The sequence below is a fragment of the Ipomoea nil genome, unplaced genomic scaffold (assembly GCF_001879475.1).
Source record: "Ipomoea nil cultivar Tokyo-kokei standard unplaced genomic scaffold, Asagao_1.1 scaffold2704, whole genome shotgun sequence".
NCBI classification, from domain to species: Eukaryota; Viridiplantae; Streptophyta; class Magnoliopsida; order Solanales; family Convolvulaceae; genus Ipomoea; species Ipomoea nil.
This window is the reverse complement of record NW_017619132.1, coordinates 2,175,762-2,192,500: the sequence shown is the minus strand read 5'-3', so window position 1 is coordinate 2,192,500 and position 16,739 is coordinate 2,175,762. Positions and strand designations below refer to the sequence as shown.

The 16,739-nt window shown below is 36.4% G+C and overlaps 3 protein-coding genes across 3 annotated transcripts; 2 read left to right on the top strand and 1 right to left on the bottom strand.

Annotated features, from left to right (window-relative positions):
• Nucleotides 1-1,146: 1,146 nt before the first annotated feature.
• On the top strand, nt 1,147-6,794 carry LOC109155699 (probable LRR receptor-like serine/threonine-protein kinase At3g47570). The gene is made up of 4 exons (XM_019303318.1): nt 1,147-1,559; nt 1,637-1,708; nt 4,076-6,220; nt 6,295-6,794. Exons 1-4 carry the CDS (start codon nt 1,148-1,150, stop codon nt 6,636-6,638), a joined length of 2,973 nt encoding a protein of 990 aa, XP_019158863.1. The 5' UTR covers nt 1,147; the 3' UTR covers nt 6,639-6,794.
• A 1,290-nt stretch (nt 6,795-8,084) lies between these two features.
• LOC109155716 (protein trichome birefringence-like 43) lies at nt 8,085-12,591 on the top strand. Its single transcript, XM_019303342.1, has 5 exons — nt 8,085-8,438; nt 10,451-10,622; nt 10,703-10,878; nt 10,961-11,119; nt 12,065-12,591. The coding sequence occupies exons 1-5, from the start codon at nt 8,164-8,166 to the stop codon at nt 12,348-12,350; spliced, it is 1,068 nt and encodes a 355-aa protein (XP_019158887.1). The 5' UTR covers nt 8,085-8,163; the 3' UTR covers nt 12,351-12,591.
• LOC109155718 lies at nt 12,503-14,788 on the bottom strand. The gene is made up of 6 exons (XM_019303344.1): nt 14,484-14,788; nt 13,602-13,715; nt 13,303-13,510; nt 13,104-13,212; nt 12,838-12,999; nt 12,503-12,753 (listed from the first exon to the last, which is right to left on the bottom strand). The coding sequence occupies exons 1-6, from the start codon at nt 14,580-14,582 to the stop codon at nt 12,714-12,716; spliced, it is 732 nt and encodes a 243-aa protein (XP_019158889.1). The 5' UTR covers nt 14,583-14,788; the 3' UTR covers nt 12,503-12,713.
• Between the last annotated feature and the right edge of the window lie 1,951 nt (nt 14,789-16,739).

Here is a 16,739-nt window from a genome sequence, read left to right as displayed (position 1 = left end):
ATTTATAACATAAGACACAATTACAAATTTGTTTCAGATACAAAATTCATACTCATAAGGTACAGAATTTCATAAAGCAAGACACAAAACACAAACACATAAACCATGGTCCATAATGCACTGTGAACCTTGGTGGATAGTATAATGCAGACTGCCCTCGATATCATTAAAGCCTTTCATACATAAAAGTCTGTGTTCAAACTAATCGCAAACCCAGCCCCACAATATCATGGAACCTACAAATCCACCTACCCTAACAATTTTTCAAAACCACTCCACCTACTTAATTACATAATTAAATTAATAAAATATTAAAATTAAGTCTGTTCCAGGATTAACGATTGTATTTTACGTTGCTGCATGCATGAGTAGTGATGGATGTCGTCTGATCTCTTTCACTCTTTGTGCATGTGAGCGTACAACAAAAGTTTTAATTAGTTTGTAGATCAATAGTTTCATGGATTGTTCTTAGCTATATGCCTATATATTATATATACCAGCTAGCTAGTATAGGTTTAACTCCGGCAACTTAACCCTCTTTCCTCATCCCGGAGTTTCAGTAATAATGTACGTTAGTTTAACATAATTTACTGGCGGCCGGATTTCTTTTTGTTGGTCATAGGATCGGAAATATTATTGTTTATATCGGGATGTACCCATCACCATTATTCGAAACAATTCTCATGTTGTCACCTTACATACGCTACCTGTTTCAACGTTTTTGTGTTTTTTGAGTGTGAAGCAAGAAAATCTGCAGTTACTATCCGAGAGTATGCACCGTACAAATCTTTTCTTATGACTCTAGTTCACAAAGGATCAGAAGAAGAAGGTAAACCATCATAGATTGTTCATATATAGCTGACGGATTCAAACCAGGTCAATTCAAGAAGCTAATTAAGACCAATAGGCGCATTATGTGACCTTGTTCTCTGGAGTGAAATTTGTAACTTTGTGATTAGGGGTCTGATCTAATGTTTTTGTGTTGGTTGACAATTATAAGAGTTATTAAAGATCGAATTGGTTTGGAATTCCTACAATTGATTCATTGGATCGCCAGATAGACATGGCAAACAACAGACTGCACTTTCTGCTCATCATCATCATCATCATCATCATCATCATCATCATCGGATTGCTGCAATCCATGATGATCGCTGCGACAACCTTAAACGACAAGGCTGCACTTGTAACGTTCAAGTCCCGGTTGTTGTTGGATCCCGGCAGCGTCTTGGCAAAGAATTGGTCGGAAACGAGCTCTCACTGCAGCTGGGTCGGCGTTTCCTGCGGCCGCCGCCATGATAATAGAGTGACAGCCTTAATTCTTCCTAGTATGGGTCTCAGAGGCACCCTTGCTGGAGACATAGGAAACCTGTCTTTCCTGGATTCCTTGGACGTTAGCGACAACAGCTTTTATGGAAATGTCCCGGAAGAACTTGGCCGGTTGAGGCGGCTGAGGAGTTTGTTTATGGGCTCCAATCAACTTTCTGGGAACATTCCGGCAACTTTTGGGTTGTTGACTAATCTCCGAGTTCTCAACATGTCAGAAAACCATCTCAGCGGTATATATGTCTCATCTCATCTCATCTTTCACCGTAGAAAATACTATATATACACATAAACATAAATATATTTGCAGGAAATGTGCCAAGAGAAATAGGGAACTTATCAGCCCTGCAACACTTAGCTCTGGGGAGTAATAATCTTACAGGTATTTTTCTTTCTTTCGATCTGTAATATATGTACCGACACACGGGATTCGGGAATAGACCCGCGGGCCATATCAAGGCCGGGGCCGGCTTTACGGCTTACACGTTAGTTAACTATAAATTAAAGCCGGCCACCACACAACTACAATAGTTATGTTGTGCAACCGAATGTACCATGTGGTGCATACGGTTCAAAACGATGTCGTTTTGATTAAAAACGTGCATCCTACTTAAAAAAAAAAATCAGGTTTGACTCTCAGCAATAGCATTATTGTGGATATATAGTTATGAAATTGTGGATATATAGTTATGAAATTGTGGTTATATAGTTATGAATTTATGGATATTTAGTTCATTCATTGTGGATATTTAGTTCAATAATATATTGTGGATATTTAGTTCATTCATTGTGGATTTTTACTTCATTCATTCATTCATTGTGTATTTTTACTTCATTCATTCACTGTGGATATATAGTTATGAAATTGTGGATATATAGTTATGAAATTGTGGTTATATAGTTATGAATTTCTGGATATATAAAAATGTTATTGCCAGGAATCGAACCTAATTTCTTCTTTAAGTGGGACGCGCGTTTTTTTAATCAAAACGGCACCGTTTTGCAACCGTATGCACCTTGCAAGGTGCATTCGGTTGCACAGCATAATTTGCGACACAACTACGCTACTTAACATTTTGTGTATTAAAGGACAGTAATCTTTACTTATCATATCGGCAAGGTAAAAGACATGATTAGTGAGGTGAAGACGAGATACGTGTATATATATATATATATATATATATATATATATATATATATATGATAAAAAAGAGAGGTAGAGCAACTAAGATCATACATTTGGGAGAAGGTCTAGACACTATAAAAGGGCTTCATGTTTCCCTTTTGGACATCTTCTAATATATGTGTTTTTATATTTACAAAATGAAACCAATTATATATATCAAATCCTAAAATTTAAATCCCTAATTTTATATTTTAACACTTTTTTCGTCTCGATCTCCCTGTTTTACTCCTAGCAGAGAATCTTTGCATAATACATAGTAGCAGTAGTAGAGGCAATGGAGTGAGACATTTGATTGATCAGGATTATTGAGGTTGAGAATGCATGTTGCTATCACTACTTGGGCAAATTATACCGTCACCAGGGCGCACAATGCATTGTGCGCCTTGGCCCAAAACGACACCCTTTTGTACTTTTTTCGCGTGTTTGCTGTTAATTCCTTAAAATATCATGTTTCGAATGTACAAAATTGTATAATAGAAAACACAGAATTTTATACCTGAAAACACAGAATTTTTATAACTGAAAAATTCCCATGTTTTGAATGTACATAATTATATAATAGAAATTCTGTGTTTTCTATTATAAAAAAATATAATAGAAAACACAGAATTTTATACCTGAACACACCGAATTTTATACCTGAAAACACAGAATTTTTATAACTGAAAAATTCCTATGTTTCGAATGTACAGAATTATATAATAGAAAACACAGAATTTTTTACCAGAAAACACAGAATTTTATAACTGAAAATTTCCATGTTTCGAACACATAATTTTATACTTGAAACCACATAATTTTATACTTGAAACCACATAATCTTTTTAAAAGGATAAAAATCCCCTGTTTCGAATATACAGAATTTTATACCTGAAAACACAAAATTTTATAACTTAATACAAAACGACGTCGTTTTGGGGGCGCACATAGTGCACGGTATAACGATTGCACTACTTGCACACCTGTTATGGCTTGCGATTGCAAGTCTGCAACTGTTCGCCTATTATTGTTATATTAGATTTAATACTTTTAACAAATATGTAGGCCTTATAAAGCGTATAACGTGTATATCTCAAATAGACTCAAAGCCTACAAATCTACAATGGTCTACACATTAAATAGACATTCAAAAAGGTCAAACATATTGTAGGCTCTGGCTCGAGTCTTAAAAAAAAAAAGGTTACTAATTTTTCAAAGCTCGACCCGACCTAGCATATTTTCATCTCTAATAACACCATGGGCGGATCTAGGAGGAGGGGGGGGGGGGGTGGATTCCGCACTTCGCAGGGCTGAGAGTAAAGAGAGACCAATATTGAGATTACTGAATTGTTTATTTATTTAACATGAATTTGACGGAATAACAAACGGATGACTAAATTGAACAAAAACACAAAAATTTGTGACTACATTAGGTCACTAAAGTCGTTTATAAAGAAATGTAGAAGTTGAGGACTATTTTGGGTATTAACTCTTTTTTAATTCATTTGAACTTTACCTTCAATAAGACCCTTATCTCCCATCAAGAAAAGCCTTATAATCTGCATCATTGGCATAATTTTGCAGGGAATATATGGAGTGAATTTGGGAACTTATCATCACTACAAAAATTATCACTTCGTTTAAACAACTTTACTGGTACTATTCCTGCTTCAATTGCCAATCTATCAAACTTGGTGATGTTTGACATTGGGCATAACAGTATCAATGGAGACATTCCTTCTGAACTTGGGCACCTCTCAACTCTGAAAGAAATTTATCTTAATTTCAATACTTTTGAGGGTGAATTTCCCAGACCACTATTGAACATATCAGGCTTGCAGGAGATTGCCCTTGTAGGCAACACCTTTTCTGGCAATCTTCCATCAAACCTGGCTTTCAAGCTTCCCAATATTGAAGGCCTTTATTTAGCTAGCAATAGCTTCAGTGGAAGCATCCCTCCCTCTATCTCAAATGCCTCCAAACTTGCATATTTGGATCTTGGAAGAAATTTCTTGAGTGGATATATCCCTGCAACTTTGGGAAATTTAGATCAGCTTTTGTTCCTCAGCCTGCAGTTTAATCGATTGGGAAACGATCCATCGAGCCCTGAGCTTGACTTCCTTTCTTCCCTGATGAAATTGAAGAAACTCCAGACTCTACAGATAGGAGAGAATCCATTGAATGGAACTTTGCCAAGATCCTTCCCTGATGGTAATCTATCCATGTCTCTTATGACATTTCTTGCAGGTGGGAGTGGCATTAGAGGCCAAATTCCTATTGAAATTGGGAACCTGACTAAGCTAATCTGGATTGGCTTAAATGATAATTATTTGACTGGAATGGTTCCAAGAACATTGGGAAATCTACAACAAATGCAAAGGATAAACCTGGGAGGCAACAGGTTAGATGGGACAATCCCAGATAACATCTGCAATTTGAAGGATTTATATTTCTTGGCATTGGACAATAACAAGCTTTCAGGGAGGATACCAAGCTGCCTGGGAAATCTTTCTTCACTCACACAATTATATCTTGGTTCGAATCAATTCGTTGCCAGTTTACCACCATCTTTATGGTTGAATTACAAAATCCAAATTCTAGATTTGTCTTCAAATCATCTCAGTGGCTCTATATCTCCAAATATCGGTTCGTTGAGCAGCATTACAGAGTTATATCTATCATCAAATCAGTTCACTGGTGAGATTCCAAGCACTTTAGGGCAGCTACAACATTTAGCAAATCTTTCGTTGTCAATAAACATGTTACATGGTCATATACCTGAATCATTTGGCAGCTTAGTAGGCCTGGAATACTTGGATCTTTCACAGAATAATCTTTCTGGTCTCATTCCCATGTCCCTGGAGAAACTCCAGTATCTTGTCTATTTAAATGTTTCTTTCAATCATCTTACTGGGAAAATACCCGACGGAGGACCTTTCAGAAACTTCTCTGCTCAATCTTTTCTGGGTAATGATGCTTTATGTGGGCTGCAGCTTGGAGCTTGTGAAAGTCCTGAACATGGGGAATCAAGAAAAGTGAGGAGTTTGTTAAAGTATGTTCTTCCAATACTTGCATTCATAATACTTGTAGCCTTTTTTGTGATTGTGGTGTTAAGATCGCGAAGCAGAAACACAAAGTTCCAAGATGGAACTAGTCTAGAGCCTCGTCATTTCATGCGGAAGAGGATCTCGTACTATGATATGCTCCGGGCAACAGACAACTTCGACGAAAGTAACTTGATTGGGAGTGGAAGCTATGGTTCAGTATACAAGGCGAAATTCGGTGATGGGGAGATTGCTGCTGTGAAGGTGTTTAATCTGGATTCGCGGGCTTCGTTCAAGAGCTTTGATGTGGAGTGCCAAGCAATGCGTGATATTCGCCACAGGAATCTTGTTAAGGTCATTGGCATTTGCTCTAACTTAGATGTTAAAGCCTTGGTTCTTGAATACATGCCAAATGGAAACCTGGAAAGGTGGCTTTACAGCTTCAACTATTGCCTGGATTTTGTTAAAAGGCTGGAAATCATGTTAGATGTGGGATCTGCTCTAGAGTATCTGCATCATAATTATCTGCACCCTGTGGTGCACTGTGATTTGAAGCCCAGTAATGTCCTTTTAGATGAAGATATGGTTGCACATTTAGGTGACTTTGGGATAGCCAAAATCTTGACTCTACAGAACCAGGCAGCACAAACAGATACATTAGGCACCATTGGGTACATGGCACCAGGTAAAAGTTACAATCTTTTCTTGAAAACTTTCATGTTTGGTCACTTTTTTGCTTGATTTATGCAAAAATTTCAGAGTATGGAGCGGCCGGAATAGTTTCTGCGATGGGGGATGTTTACAGCTATGGGATTCTTTTGGCAGAAACTTTTACAAGAAAGAAGCCCACAGATGAAATGTTCTCTGGAGAGCTAACAATGGAAAGATGGATTTCTGAATCATTTCCTGGGAACTTTATGCAGAGAGTGGATGGCAATTTGGTGGTGGAGGGTGAAGAGAATTTTGCAGTGAAGCAAATTTGCCTGAAATCAATCATGGAGTTAGTTCTTCAATGCACACAGGACTTGCCTGAGAATAGAATGAACATGAAACAAGTAGTTGATGCACTTAAGAAGATCGTTTCCAAATTCCACCAAAATTGAGCACCCTGTAATGGCCTATGTATATATACACTCGGGCTAACTTTGTTTTCTAGCTTTAGCCAATATTAGTGAGGAATCTGGGCGAGTACAAATTGTATGTTTCCAAATGTTTGTGCCACCTCCTATGTCATTGCACCAACATTCTTGTTGTGCTAGAGTGAATAGTATTTCTTTTTTGAAATTAACGGTAGAAACGGAAAACAGAATTTTTTTTAAAAAAAAGACCAAACGACATCGTTTTGGTCAGGGCGCACGATATAATTTGCCACTACTTGTCCACTAGGTTGAGACCATTCCCCATAACTCCAATTTGTCATACCAAATTCATTTGGAAAAAAAAAAAAAGAAAGAAAAAATAAGTAATATGTGTTGTATGTATGAAATTAATTTGTAATGCAACTACAACGGATCCAAATTAGTTTCATATATCAAATACCGTTTTGGAAATTAATGCACATTATATTTTGGATAATCAATTCACAGAACCTTTTATGTGCAAAACCTACCCAAACCACTCACCTACATTCATGCAGATGGAATGAAAATTGCATACACAGCTGCCACAATAATTTATCATAATCTCATCCCTCAAAAACCTCGTAACTAAATAGTCACAAGTTTAATCCTTACTTCAAGAAAAAAGTTACCCAATCAGAATACATTAAGATATTAACTAATCAATGTTTAATCTTGTTTTTAGCAAATAGTTTGAGAATTTGAACCCCATTAAGAATCTAGGAGTAATTGAGAACTTGAATTTTCTAAAAAAAAAAGAAGTTATTCTATCAATTCCCTCTACCATCATGTTCACCGTGGCCATTTGTAATGAAGCTTTTATGAGTATTGTTTCATTAAACTTTTATATTTTTTTTTTTGTATGCTATGCTAATATATACATCTCAAAAAAGGAAATTAATATAGTTGAATCTTGATCAACCTCATTCAAAGAATGTTGTTCTGAACTATAGAAATTTCCAATCAATTATAAGTTTATTGTAGAGGGGTTGGATCATATTGCCTAAATTAACAAACATGCAATGTGATCTTTCAATGAAAAAGTAATTCAAGGCTAAAAGTAAAAGTCACCTTTTGTTAAAATTGAATGCCACGGTTTTTAACTGTCACAGTTAAATGCATGTCTATGAACTTAATTTATCTCCCCATGATTTCATTGTTTATTTCAATTAAAGAACAAAAAAAAAAAAAAAAAAAAAAAACATTACGGTGAACATTTAATTACCATAATACAATAATGTTTCTTTCATAACTTTAAGGATTATGAGGAGAAAAATCTATCACTACTATTCAAAAATGTGCACTATAACTCATAAACTATAGGCTCGATTAATTGAGTACTGACAAAAATCAAACTCGTGATTTTGCTAAACCTGCAAATGATAATATTTTATTTACACACTTCTTTTCTTACTACATGACCTTCCTTTCTTCCATCACCTTCCATAAAAGACAGTATATCAACCCCACCTTTCTCTCTCTCTCTCTCTCATTCTCTCTCTCTCTCATCATGGGTGGTTCTTTCCTGGCGGGAGCGGTGGTTCTGCTGTGTGTACTGAACCACGTGCAGGGGAAACGGCCGGTGCACAAGGCGGAGCAGGCGGCGGCGATCATCAACGGCTGTGATCTCTTCCAAGGAAGCTGGGTTCGTGATGAATCTTATCCTCTCTACAATTCATTGCAATGCCCCTTCATAGAGAAACAGTTTGACTGTGAGAGGAATGGAAGAACCGACACAGACTTCCTCAAGTATACATGGCAGCCCAGTCTTTGTAGTCTTCCCAGGTTCTCAAATTCTTTATTATTATCTACTTTTTTTTTTTCACTTTTTCTTTTATTTTTCTCACACATTTTACTTTATTTATTTAGTTTTAAAAGATATAAATCTTTGGAACGAGTTTAATTGGCGTGAGTGCATATCTGTTCTTAACTACTTAAGCATCGAATCTATGACTTCTCATTTAAGAAAATCACTGCGTGCAACTAGACCACAAGGTCATTGAATTGAATTGAATTGAATTAATCACAATTTATTGAATTGGACATTTAAAATAAGATAGAAAAAAAAAAAAAAAAAAAAAAGAAAGGAAACATCATATATGACAGATTTCAATGAATGTTTTGGTGGATGAAATTCTTTGTTTGCTTTTGTGTTTGTTTGTTTGTTTCACGGGTATTGGTTTACAAGACAGAGAATTGTTGAAATTTATGAACTGTTTTTACCCTTTTTGTATCATCACTACATTTGTTTACGACCACAAGGTAGTAATTTATATGTATTTTAAGCTTTCAAATTAAATAATTTATCTATGTATCATTTTACCCGTTTTATTTATTATTTATTAGTCAAATCAATTTTTTACTTATTTTTAATTTTTTTTTTTATGTTTAATACATTTTGATGTACTTTCTAAATATATAAATTTTATATATTAATATTAAATTTAATGTTATGAACAAATAAATTGTAAATAATTTTAGTGAAACCTCGTTAATTGAATCAGACAAATAAAATGAAACAAAAGGAGTAATATTTTTACTATTCCATCCATGTTAGTCAAGGCAACGGGTGGGACAAGACATGAATTATACTTCCCATCCTTGTACCCGCAACCCTGGTCCTCTCTCTATTCTCGTTGGGGATAGAAATTCGTTTTTCATAACTTGTAATTAAACAACGATATTAATAATGTGAGATTTTGATATTGATCCCACATCGACTTCACAAGATACTCCACATGGAAAAGGGTTACTTTTTTCGACGCCCACATTCAATACTGACCCTGAATTTAAAGTTAGAAATTTGACTTGAGTAATGTATCAGATTTCTTTGACCGTGAACCTCAAGTTAGGAATTTGACTTGAGCAGCGTGTCAGATTTCTAAACACATATACTCTAACCACTATAGGTGAAATAACCCCATCATCATTATAAGATAGACTTGTAAGCAACTAAAATGGGACAAAATTGTAGAAACCCAGAAACATAAACTTACATGTCTTTGCTTAATCCCAACGCCCAAAGGGGCAAACATAAAACAATCAATTTCCTTGTAAAGACAAAAGTCTTGTGGTCCCTTTCTATCCCTTTTATATTTTTGATCTTGCAATTGTGTAGACTTTGTTGACATGTTTTACCACCCTCTACCACATAAAATAAGCATCATACACCACATGATTTCCATTTTCCAGTGAAAAGTAGCTTTAGTTGTATTTAATTGACTATTAATCAAGATTCCAATTTGCTGTCCAATAATGTATGTATAGCAATGACAGATTGCTATGATCATGGTTTGAGGAATCTCTGTTTTTGAATTGATATTAAGTATATGTATTTATTATTATTTTATAATGACGAAATGATATTTTTATCCCAAAGTTATATCTGAGGTATACAATCAGGTTTAGGGCAAATTATGGTCCACACAGTGTTATGTGTACCATAACAAAAAAGTACATTTTTAATATACTAAATGTACATTATTTTTGTACTGAATGTGCATTATACAATATAATGTACACTCAGTACAAAAATAATGTACATCCCCTGAATACAAACTTAATTGATTAATAACAATATATAACCATCCATCTAGGTAAATCAACGGGTGAGGGTTGCTGAAAATAATAAAAAATAGAAACGGATCAGTTTTATAAATATTAAGTTTGTAATAATTATAAAATTGACTGGTGTTTTTTTACTAAAACCCTCCATGCACCATTGATGAACCTTGATGGGCGGCTAAGATCAGCCTCAGTTTTTTACAATCTAAACAAGCATTTTAATTGGGTTGCAGGTTTGATGCCAGAGAGTTTATGTTAAAGATGAAGGGCAAGAAAGTGATGTTTATAGGAGATTCACTGAGTCTGAATCAATGGCAGTCCCTCACATGCATGCTTCATGTGGGAGAACCAGATGCTAAGTTCAGCTTACACAGATCTGGACCAGTTTCTAATTTCACATTCCCTGTAAGATTAAGTGGAATCAATGTTATTGGTTTCATCTTCCCCAGAAACTGATGAGCTTTCAATTTGTGTGGAAATGGCAGAAGTATGATCTTTCCCTCTTTCTCTTCCGCGCTGCCTTTCTGGTTGATCTTGTTACAGAGAACGAAGTGCGGGTGTTGAAGCTCAACTCCATCAGCAATGGCACCCAGTGGAAGGAAATGGATGTGCTCATCTTTGATTCTTGGCATTGGTGGCTGCACACTGGCAGGAAACAGAAGTTAGTCAAGTTTTCTGCAGATTTTCTCTGCTGTTCTTGCTTATTAGCAGATGTAGTCTCACATTCTGCATTTTTTCTGCAGCTGGGACATTGTTGAAGATGGAAATTTCATATACCCAGATGGGGATAGAATGGTTATGTATGAGAAAGCACTCATCACCTGGGCAAAATGGGTTGAAACAGAAGTAGACACCAGAAAGACTGCAGTGTTCTTCCAAGGAGTTTCCCCTGATCATGACCTGTAAGTCCATCCATAAGGTTCTATGTTCAAACTCTCAATGGAAGACCAGTAACGGCCTATTGGTCTTTTTAATTTGAGCCGGTTAACTATGGACAACCAAAGCTGATTTACCTCCTTTGTGGTCTCTGTCGGTTAGGGTTACAAGGCCCAGTGCACTCCATAAGGTTCCAAGTTTGGCTCTCAGTGGGAGTAGCCTATTGGTCTTCTTGGTTTGAGCTGGCCAGCTATAGGCAACCTAGGCTGATTTACCTCGTGGTCTCTTGCCGGTTAGGGTTACAAGGCCAGTGCACTCCATTAGGTATCAAGTTTAGCTCTCAGTGGAAGTAGCCCATTGGCCTTCTTGATTTGAGCGGATCAGCTATAGGCAACCTAGGCTGATTTACCTCCTTGTGGTCCCTTGCCGGTTAGGATTACAAGGCCAGTGCACTCCATTAAGTTCCAAGTTTGGCTCTCAATGGGAGTAGCCCATTGGCCTTCTTGGTTTGAGCCGATCAGCTATAGACAACCTAGGTTGATTTACCTCCTTGTGGTCCCTTGCCGGTTAGGGTTACAAGGCCAGTGCACTCCATTAGGTTCCAAGTTTGGGTCTCAGTGGGAGTGACCTATTGGTCTTCTTAATTTGAGCCGGTCAGCTATGGGCAACTTAGGCTGGTTCACCTTCTTGTGGTCCTTTGACAAGTAGGGTTACAAGGCCAATGCACTCCATAAGGTTTCAAGTTCAACTCTCAATGGGAGCAATATATTGACCTTCTTGATTTAAGCCGGTCAACTATGGACAACCTATACTAGTTTACCTCCTTGCGTTCCTTTGCTGGCTAGGGTTACAAGGCCAGTGCAAAACCTCGAGCAGTGGCTGCGAGTTTATCTCGTCACCCAAAAAAAAGTCTGTCACAATGGTTTGTTTATATGATTCAGATTTCATTTTATTGATCAATGACAATGCAGTGTGGAAAGCTCCAAGTCAGAGACTTGCACAGGGCTAACAGAGCCAACCACAGCAACAGGAGAAGCTCATCCAGGAGAACTGGTACTGGAGAGAGTTCTGAGAACTATGTCCAAACCAGTATACTTGCTCAACATAACTTCCATGTCACAGTTCAGGCAAGATGGCCACCCTTCGGTTTTTGGGGCGGGCGGCCACCGTGTTCTTGACTGCACTCACTGGTGTCTGCCCGGAGTCCCTGATACCTGGAATCAACTCCTATCCACAGCCCTGCTTACTCAATCATAAACCATAACAAGAATACATGCCAATACACTGTAGATTTAAGACTTATTCAAGATTACAGTTGAATAGTCATTCCCAGACTGGATAGTGGATAGAGATCCAAATGTATAAGGTTTTGGCTCCCAAAATCTTATCTGATTTGGACCATTACATCATTTTTATGAACAAAGTCATAGCTCATAACATTTTCATCACTGATATTGATGGCCATAATGTTCAATAATACTTACACAGACAAACACTAGATACTGCATAATCATAGTAGAAACATCATGTGTATAAACACTCATAAGTATACAAACATCATGTGTATAAACACTCGTAAGTAAAACTCGGGCATCTGCACCTAGAACTGTGCTGCCTGGATTACGAAAGCTTTGGAACGATAACCCTCAAGAGCCCATCACTGCACCATAAACACTCAAGAATTTCACCTTGCTGTTTTCGAAACGAAAAAGAAGAAAAGAAAGCAAATAGAGCTTTGACTTACAAAAACTCAGCTGAGACACTGTCCTTGTTCACATTAGAGGGAAGAGGCCATGCTAACTGGTATGGTCCCTGTAAAATGTCCCGTTTGTGATATGCAGATACCGAGTCACATAAATAAGTTGCCACTTTCCACGGGGCTGGGCGGTTTCCAGATATCATCAGGCTGTATATCACACACCATATGTTATTAAACCAAAAACATGACATTCAAATCTTCTCTAGTAGAAAAAGTGAATATAAATTAGCCAATGATGAATTCTTTATTACTTTTGGTCACTGACTTCCACTTTAATATCACTAACATTGACACCGGGAAGTTCCACCATGATCATATAGTTCAATCTCGACTCTGCAACATCCATCTTTGGAGACCACCCTATATATAACATAACAGTATATTTATCAAGAATCGTTTTTTATGCTAACCATTTTGGCAATCAGCATCATATAGGACTAATTGGTTTACCTTTAGTTTCAGAAGCATAATTTCTTGGTCTGGACTGAACTCGGGATTCTTGAGCTGTTGTTCCACGAGGCCTCGCAAATCTAGGAGCTTCAGGAGAACACTTAGAGGGTTCCACACTGGAAGGTCTAGAGAACATTGGTGCCTCAGAAGCATTAGAGGCGGTGTTTGCATAACCGATAGATTTAGGAGGAATTGCAGATGGATTTCCCTGTCACAGAAGTAAAATGCTTCAAATGGTTATGCTATCTTATAACATTTAAGGACAACATTAAGGAGTGGCATACAATTGATTGTGTTACCTGCTCATATGAACTCGGCCTCATGAAACAACCTTGGGAACTCGAACCCTGTCTTGCAAAGTACATTCTGTTGTCACACCTCCGGATTACCGAGTTCAGATTACTGCTGCAAATCTGAAACACCAGGCAAATGAAGAGGCAAAACATAAGCTACGAGAAATAGCAGGAAAGATGAAATTGGAACAAAAACAAGAAAAAATAGAGCTCTTATAAAGCGAAATAACATAGTAAATCATTAAACATAACTCCTTTATCAACTAGGGTAACAAGGCGGTGTTTACTAGGTAGTGGTTGCAGTTTTCCTCGTAGTTCAAAAAGTAAACACAGACATTAACTAAGAAGTCTAAGAGTTTGGGTTTATAGGTGAGTGCAATAGAACTTTCCCCTGCCAAGAGTTTGGGTTTGACTCTCATTTCCACACCATTTTCTTTTTAAGAGGAGAGATTAATCCAACAAAATGAAGAAAGCTTGAAAATCAGTTAATACGGGCATATAACTTTAAGCAGAATGACAATACAAATAAAAATGCAATCTTTATTCCTTATCTTCTGTCCCCTTCCCACTTTAGCAAGGTACTAGATGAAGAATATCTATAATAACCATAACCACTCTTCTCAAGTTTTCAACAAACACAAAGCAGTACTGTAACAGCTAACAGGAACTCGATTACCCCAATGAAAACACAAGTTCATCAAGGAAAAGGGCAAGGGGTCAGATCAAACATTAGAAAATGATGTAACAGAGCAAGATTGAATCTTTTGCCTTGTTTTTGTTTAACGGACACAAATTGAGCAAAACCCATGTTTCAAGAATCAATAACAGGATCACTAACAGTAGTATTTATGAAGAACTAAAGAGGGAAGGAGGCAAAAGCAAAATTACCACAGGAAAGACATGAGTGGGGGCGGTGGAAATGTCTTCATGGGCAGCTAAGTGGGCAGCGATCATGTTCACCCTTCGGCTAACAATCTGACTCTCCATTATCTCCAACTGAAGGTTGCTCCTTTCTGCAAAGCTGTGTGGGAATTATAGTGGGGATTTTGTTGGAACAACTGGGCTTAAAAGAAGGATTGTAATGAGAGGATGATGATGGAGATGGTGATGGTGTGTAGATATTTAAGTTTACTTTCTGGGAGTGAAAAGAAAAGAAAAGAAAAAAATCTGGATCCAAAATATCAGCAGTGGCCACTGGGATTTTGATCATATGGAGTGATGTCATTTTCCTGGCTAGTTTGTCTTCATGATGAACGGTGGTGGGGCTGCTTTGCCGGGCTGCTGACGAGGAACGGCTCCACGCCCAAATCATTGGGATAACTTTCACAAATTAAGGAAGAAAAATGCTACATGCATTCATACGTTTTACTTTCTTTTTACTTGCTACTGACAAGACAGAGATATTTGAGATATTTTTTTTTTTTAAATTTCAGAATTAATACCGAATTTAGTTCTTGAGTGAATTTTATACCTAATTGATTTCTTGGTTAAAATAGCTTAGTAATTTTTTCTTTATTAATGTTTAATTTTGTCCTGAACTATAATAGTTTTATTGAGATTATAGTGATTTTATTCAATGTAGTCCTCGATTATTGATTTTTTTATATTTAGTCCTTGATTCTAATAATCAAGGACTGAATTAGATAAAAACCAACCATCCAAGTCCATAACCTAATTATGCATAAAAAGACAGACATTTAGAACTAAATCGAAAAAAATTACTATAGTCATGACTAAATTGAGTATTAACTTCGATATTTGAAAAATAGCTTATCAATGCCTCGAATAAAGTGATCGAGTGATGAAGTATAATTCTCAAGTTAGTTATACACTCTTAAATAGTAATTGTGAGTCTCCCTATCCAAAATAATAACAATAATAATAATAATAAAATTAGTACATGTATGAAGAATCATTAGCATTTGTCATTTGCATTATGAAGAATATATAAGGTGAGTATCTAGATGGTTGAAGCAAGAAGAGGACATTTAAAAAAAAAAAAAAAAAAAAAAAAACAAAACAAAACCGTAGACAATGCAAGAAGCCCAAGCGCTGGTAAGCCCAAAAGGATGAGTAGATAGGCCTGTCCCAAAGCTGTGGAAGCCCAACATAAGATCAGAGGCAAATTATGCTATGCGCATGTGCGCACCTTGCAAGGTGCGCACGGCGCTAAAACGGCGTCGTTTTCCGTGAAAACGACGCTGTTTTAACTTAAAAAAAAAATTTGTTCGAAACGCCGTTAACGGCATATTTAGAGCTGTCAAAGCGGGCTGGCGGGCCAAAGCCCGCCAAAGCCTGCCTTTTGGCGGGGCGGGCTAAAAAGCCCGCCAATAATACGGGCCTAGGTAGGGGCAGCCCGCCCCGCCCCGCCTTAGGCCCGCCCCGCCAAAGCCCGCCTCTTTTTTATTTTTTATTTTTTTTTATTTTTTTTATTTTTTTTTAATCATGTGTGATGTGTCTCTAAAATCTAAACTCTAATGTGATTATGTTAATAACTTAATTGCCAAGCACCTTGTGCTCAGATGGCATGTAGTGACCTCTCCCATGTGGGAAGTCATGAGATCGAGCCTCAGTGGAGGCGTTGTTGACTCTTTGTGCTTCATTAGGTTGAGAAAGTATATTTGAACAGATACTACAATGTAATAGAGTTAGTAGCATTCAAAAAAAATGTTAATAACTTAATTGCTATCTACTTAAAACACTTATTCATAAGAAAATAACATAAATTTGTTCATCACAACATGACACCAATAGGGGTAACCGGGTAAGTATAATTATTCCTATTATTTTTAATATATATATATATATATATATATATATATATATATATATATATATATATATATATATATATATATATATATTAGTTAGTTATATATATATACACACAGATTTACAGTGTTACTGTAAATCTGTGTATATATATATATATAACTAATATATATATTATAAATATATATATTAGTTATATATATATATATATACACAGATTTACAGTAACACTGTAAATCTGTGTGTGTATATGACACCAATAGGGGTAACCGGGTAAGTATAATTATTCCTATTATTTATATTATTATATTATACATATTATTTTTAATATATATATATATATATATATATATATATATATATATATATACA

Excerpts from the sequence above, each read along its gene's own strand:
- LOC109155716 (XM_019303342.1), top strand. The coding sequence starts at position 8,164 with ATGGGTGGTTCTTTCCTGGCGGGAGCGGTGGTTCTGCTGTGTGTACTG. Across the intron at positions 10,623-10,702 it reads TTTCTAATTTCACATTCCCT|AAGTATGATCTTTCCCTCTT; the intron begins GTAAGATTAAGT and ends TGGAAATGGCAG. Across the intron at positions 10,879-10,960 it reads CACACTGGCAGGAAACAGAA|CTGGGACATTGTTGAAGATG; the intron begins GTTAGTCAAGTT and ends TTTTTTCTGCAG.
- LOC109155699 (XM_019303318.1), top strand. The coding sequence starts at position 1,148 with ATGATCGCTGCGACAACCTTAAACGACAAGGCTGCACTTGTAACGTTC. Across the intron at positions 1,560-1,636 it reads GTCAGAAAACCATCTCAGCG|GAAATGTGCCAAGAGAAATA; the intron begins GTATATATGTCT and ends ATATATTTGCAG. Across the intron at positions 1,709-4,075 it reads GGGGAGTAATAATCTTACAG|GGAATATATGGAGTGAATTT; the intron begins GTATTTTTCTTT and ends ATAATTTTGCAG.
- LOC109155718 (XM_019303344.1), bottom strand. The coding sequence starts at position 14,582 with ATGGAGAGTCAGATTGTTAGCCGAAGGGTGAACATGATCGCTGCCCAC. Across the intron at positions 13,213-13,302 it reads TTATGCTTCTGAAACTAAAG|GGTGGTCTCCAAAGATGGAT; the intron begins GTAAACCAATTA and ends TGTTATATATAG. Across the intron at positions 13,000-13,103 it reads GTGGAAGTCAGTGACCAAAA|CCTGATGATATCTGGAAACC; the intron begins GTAATAAAGAAT and ends TGTGATATACAG.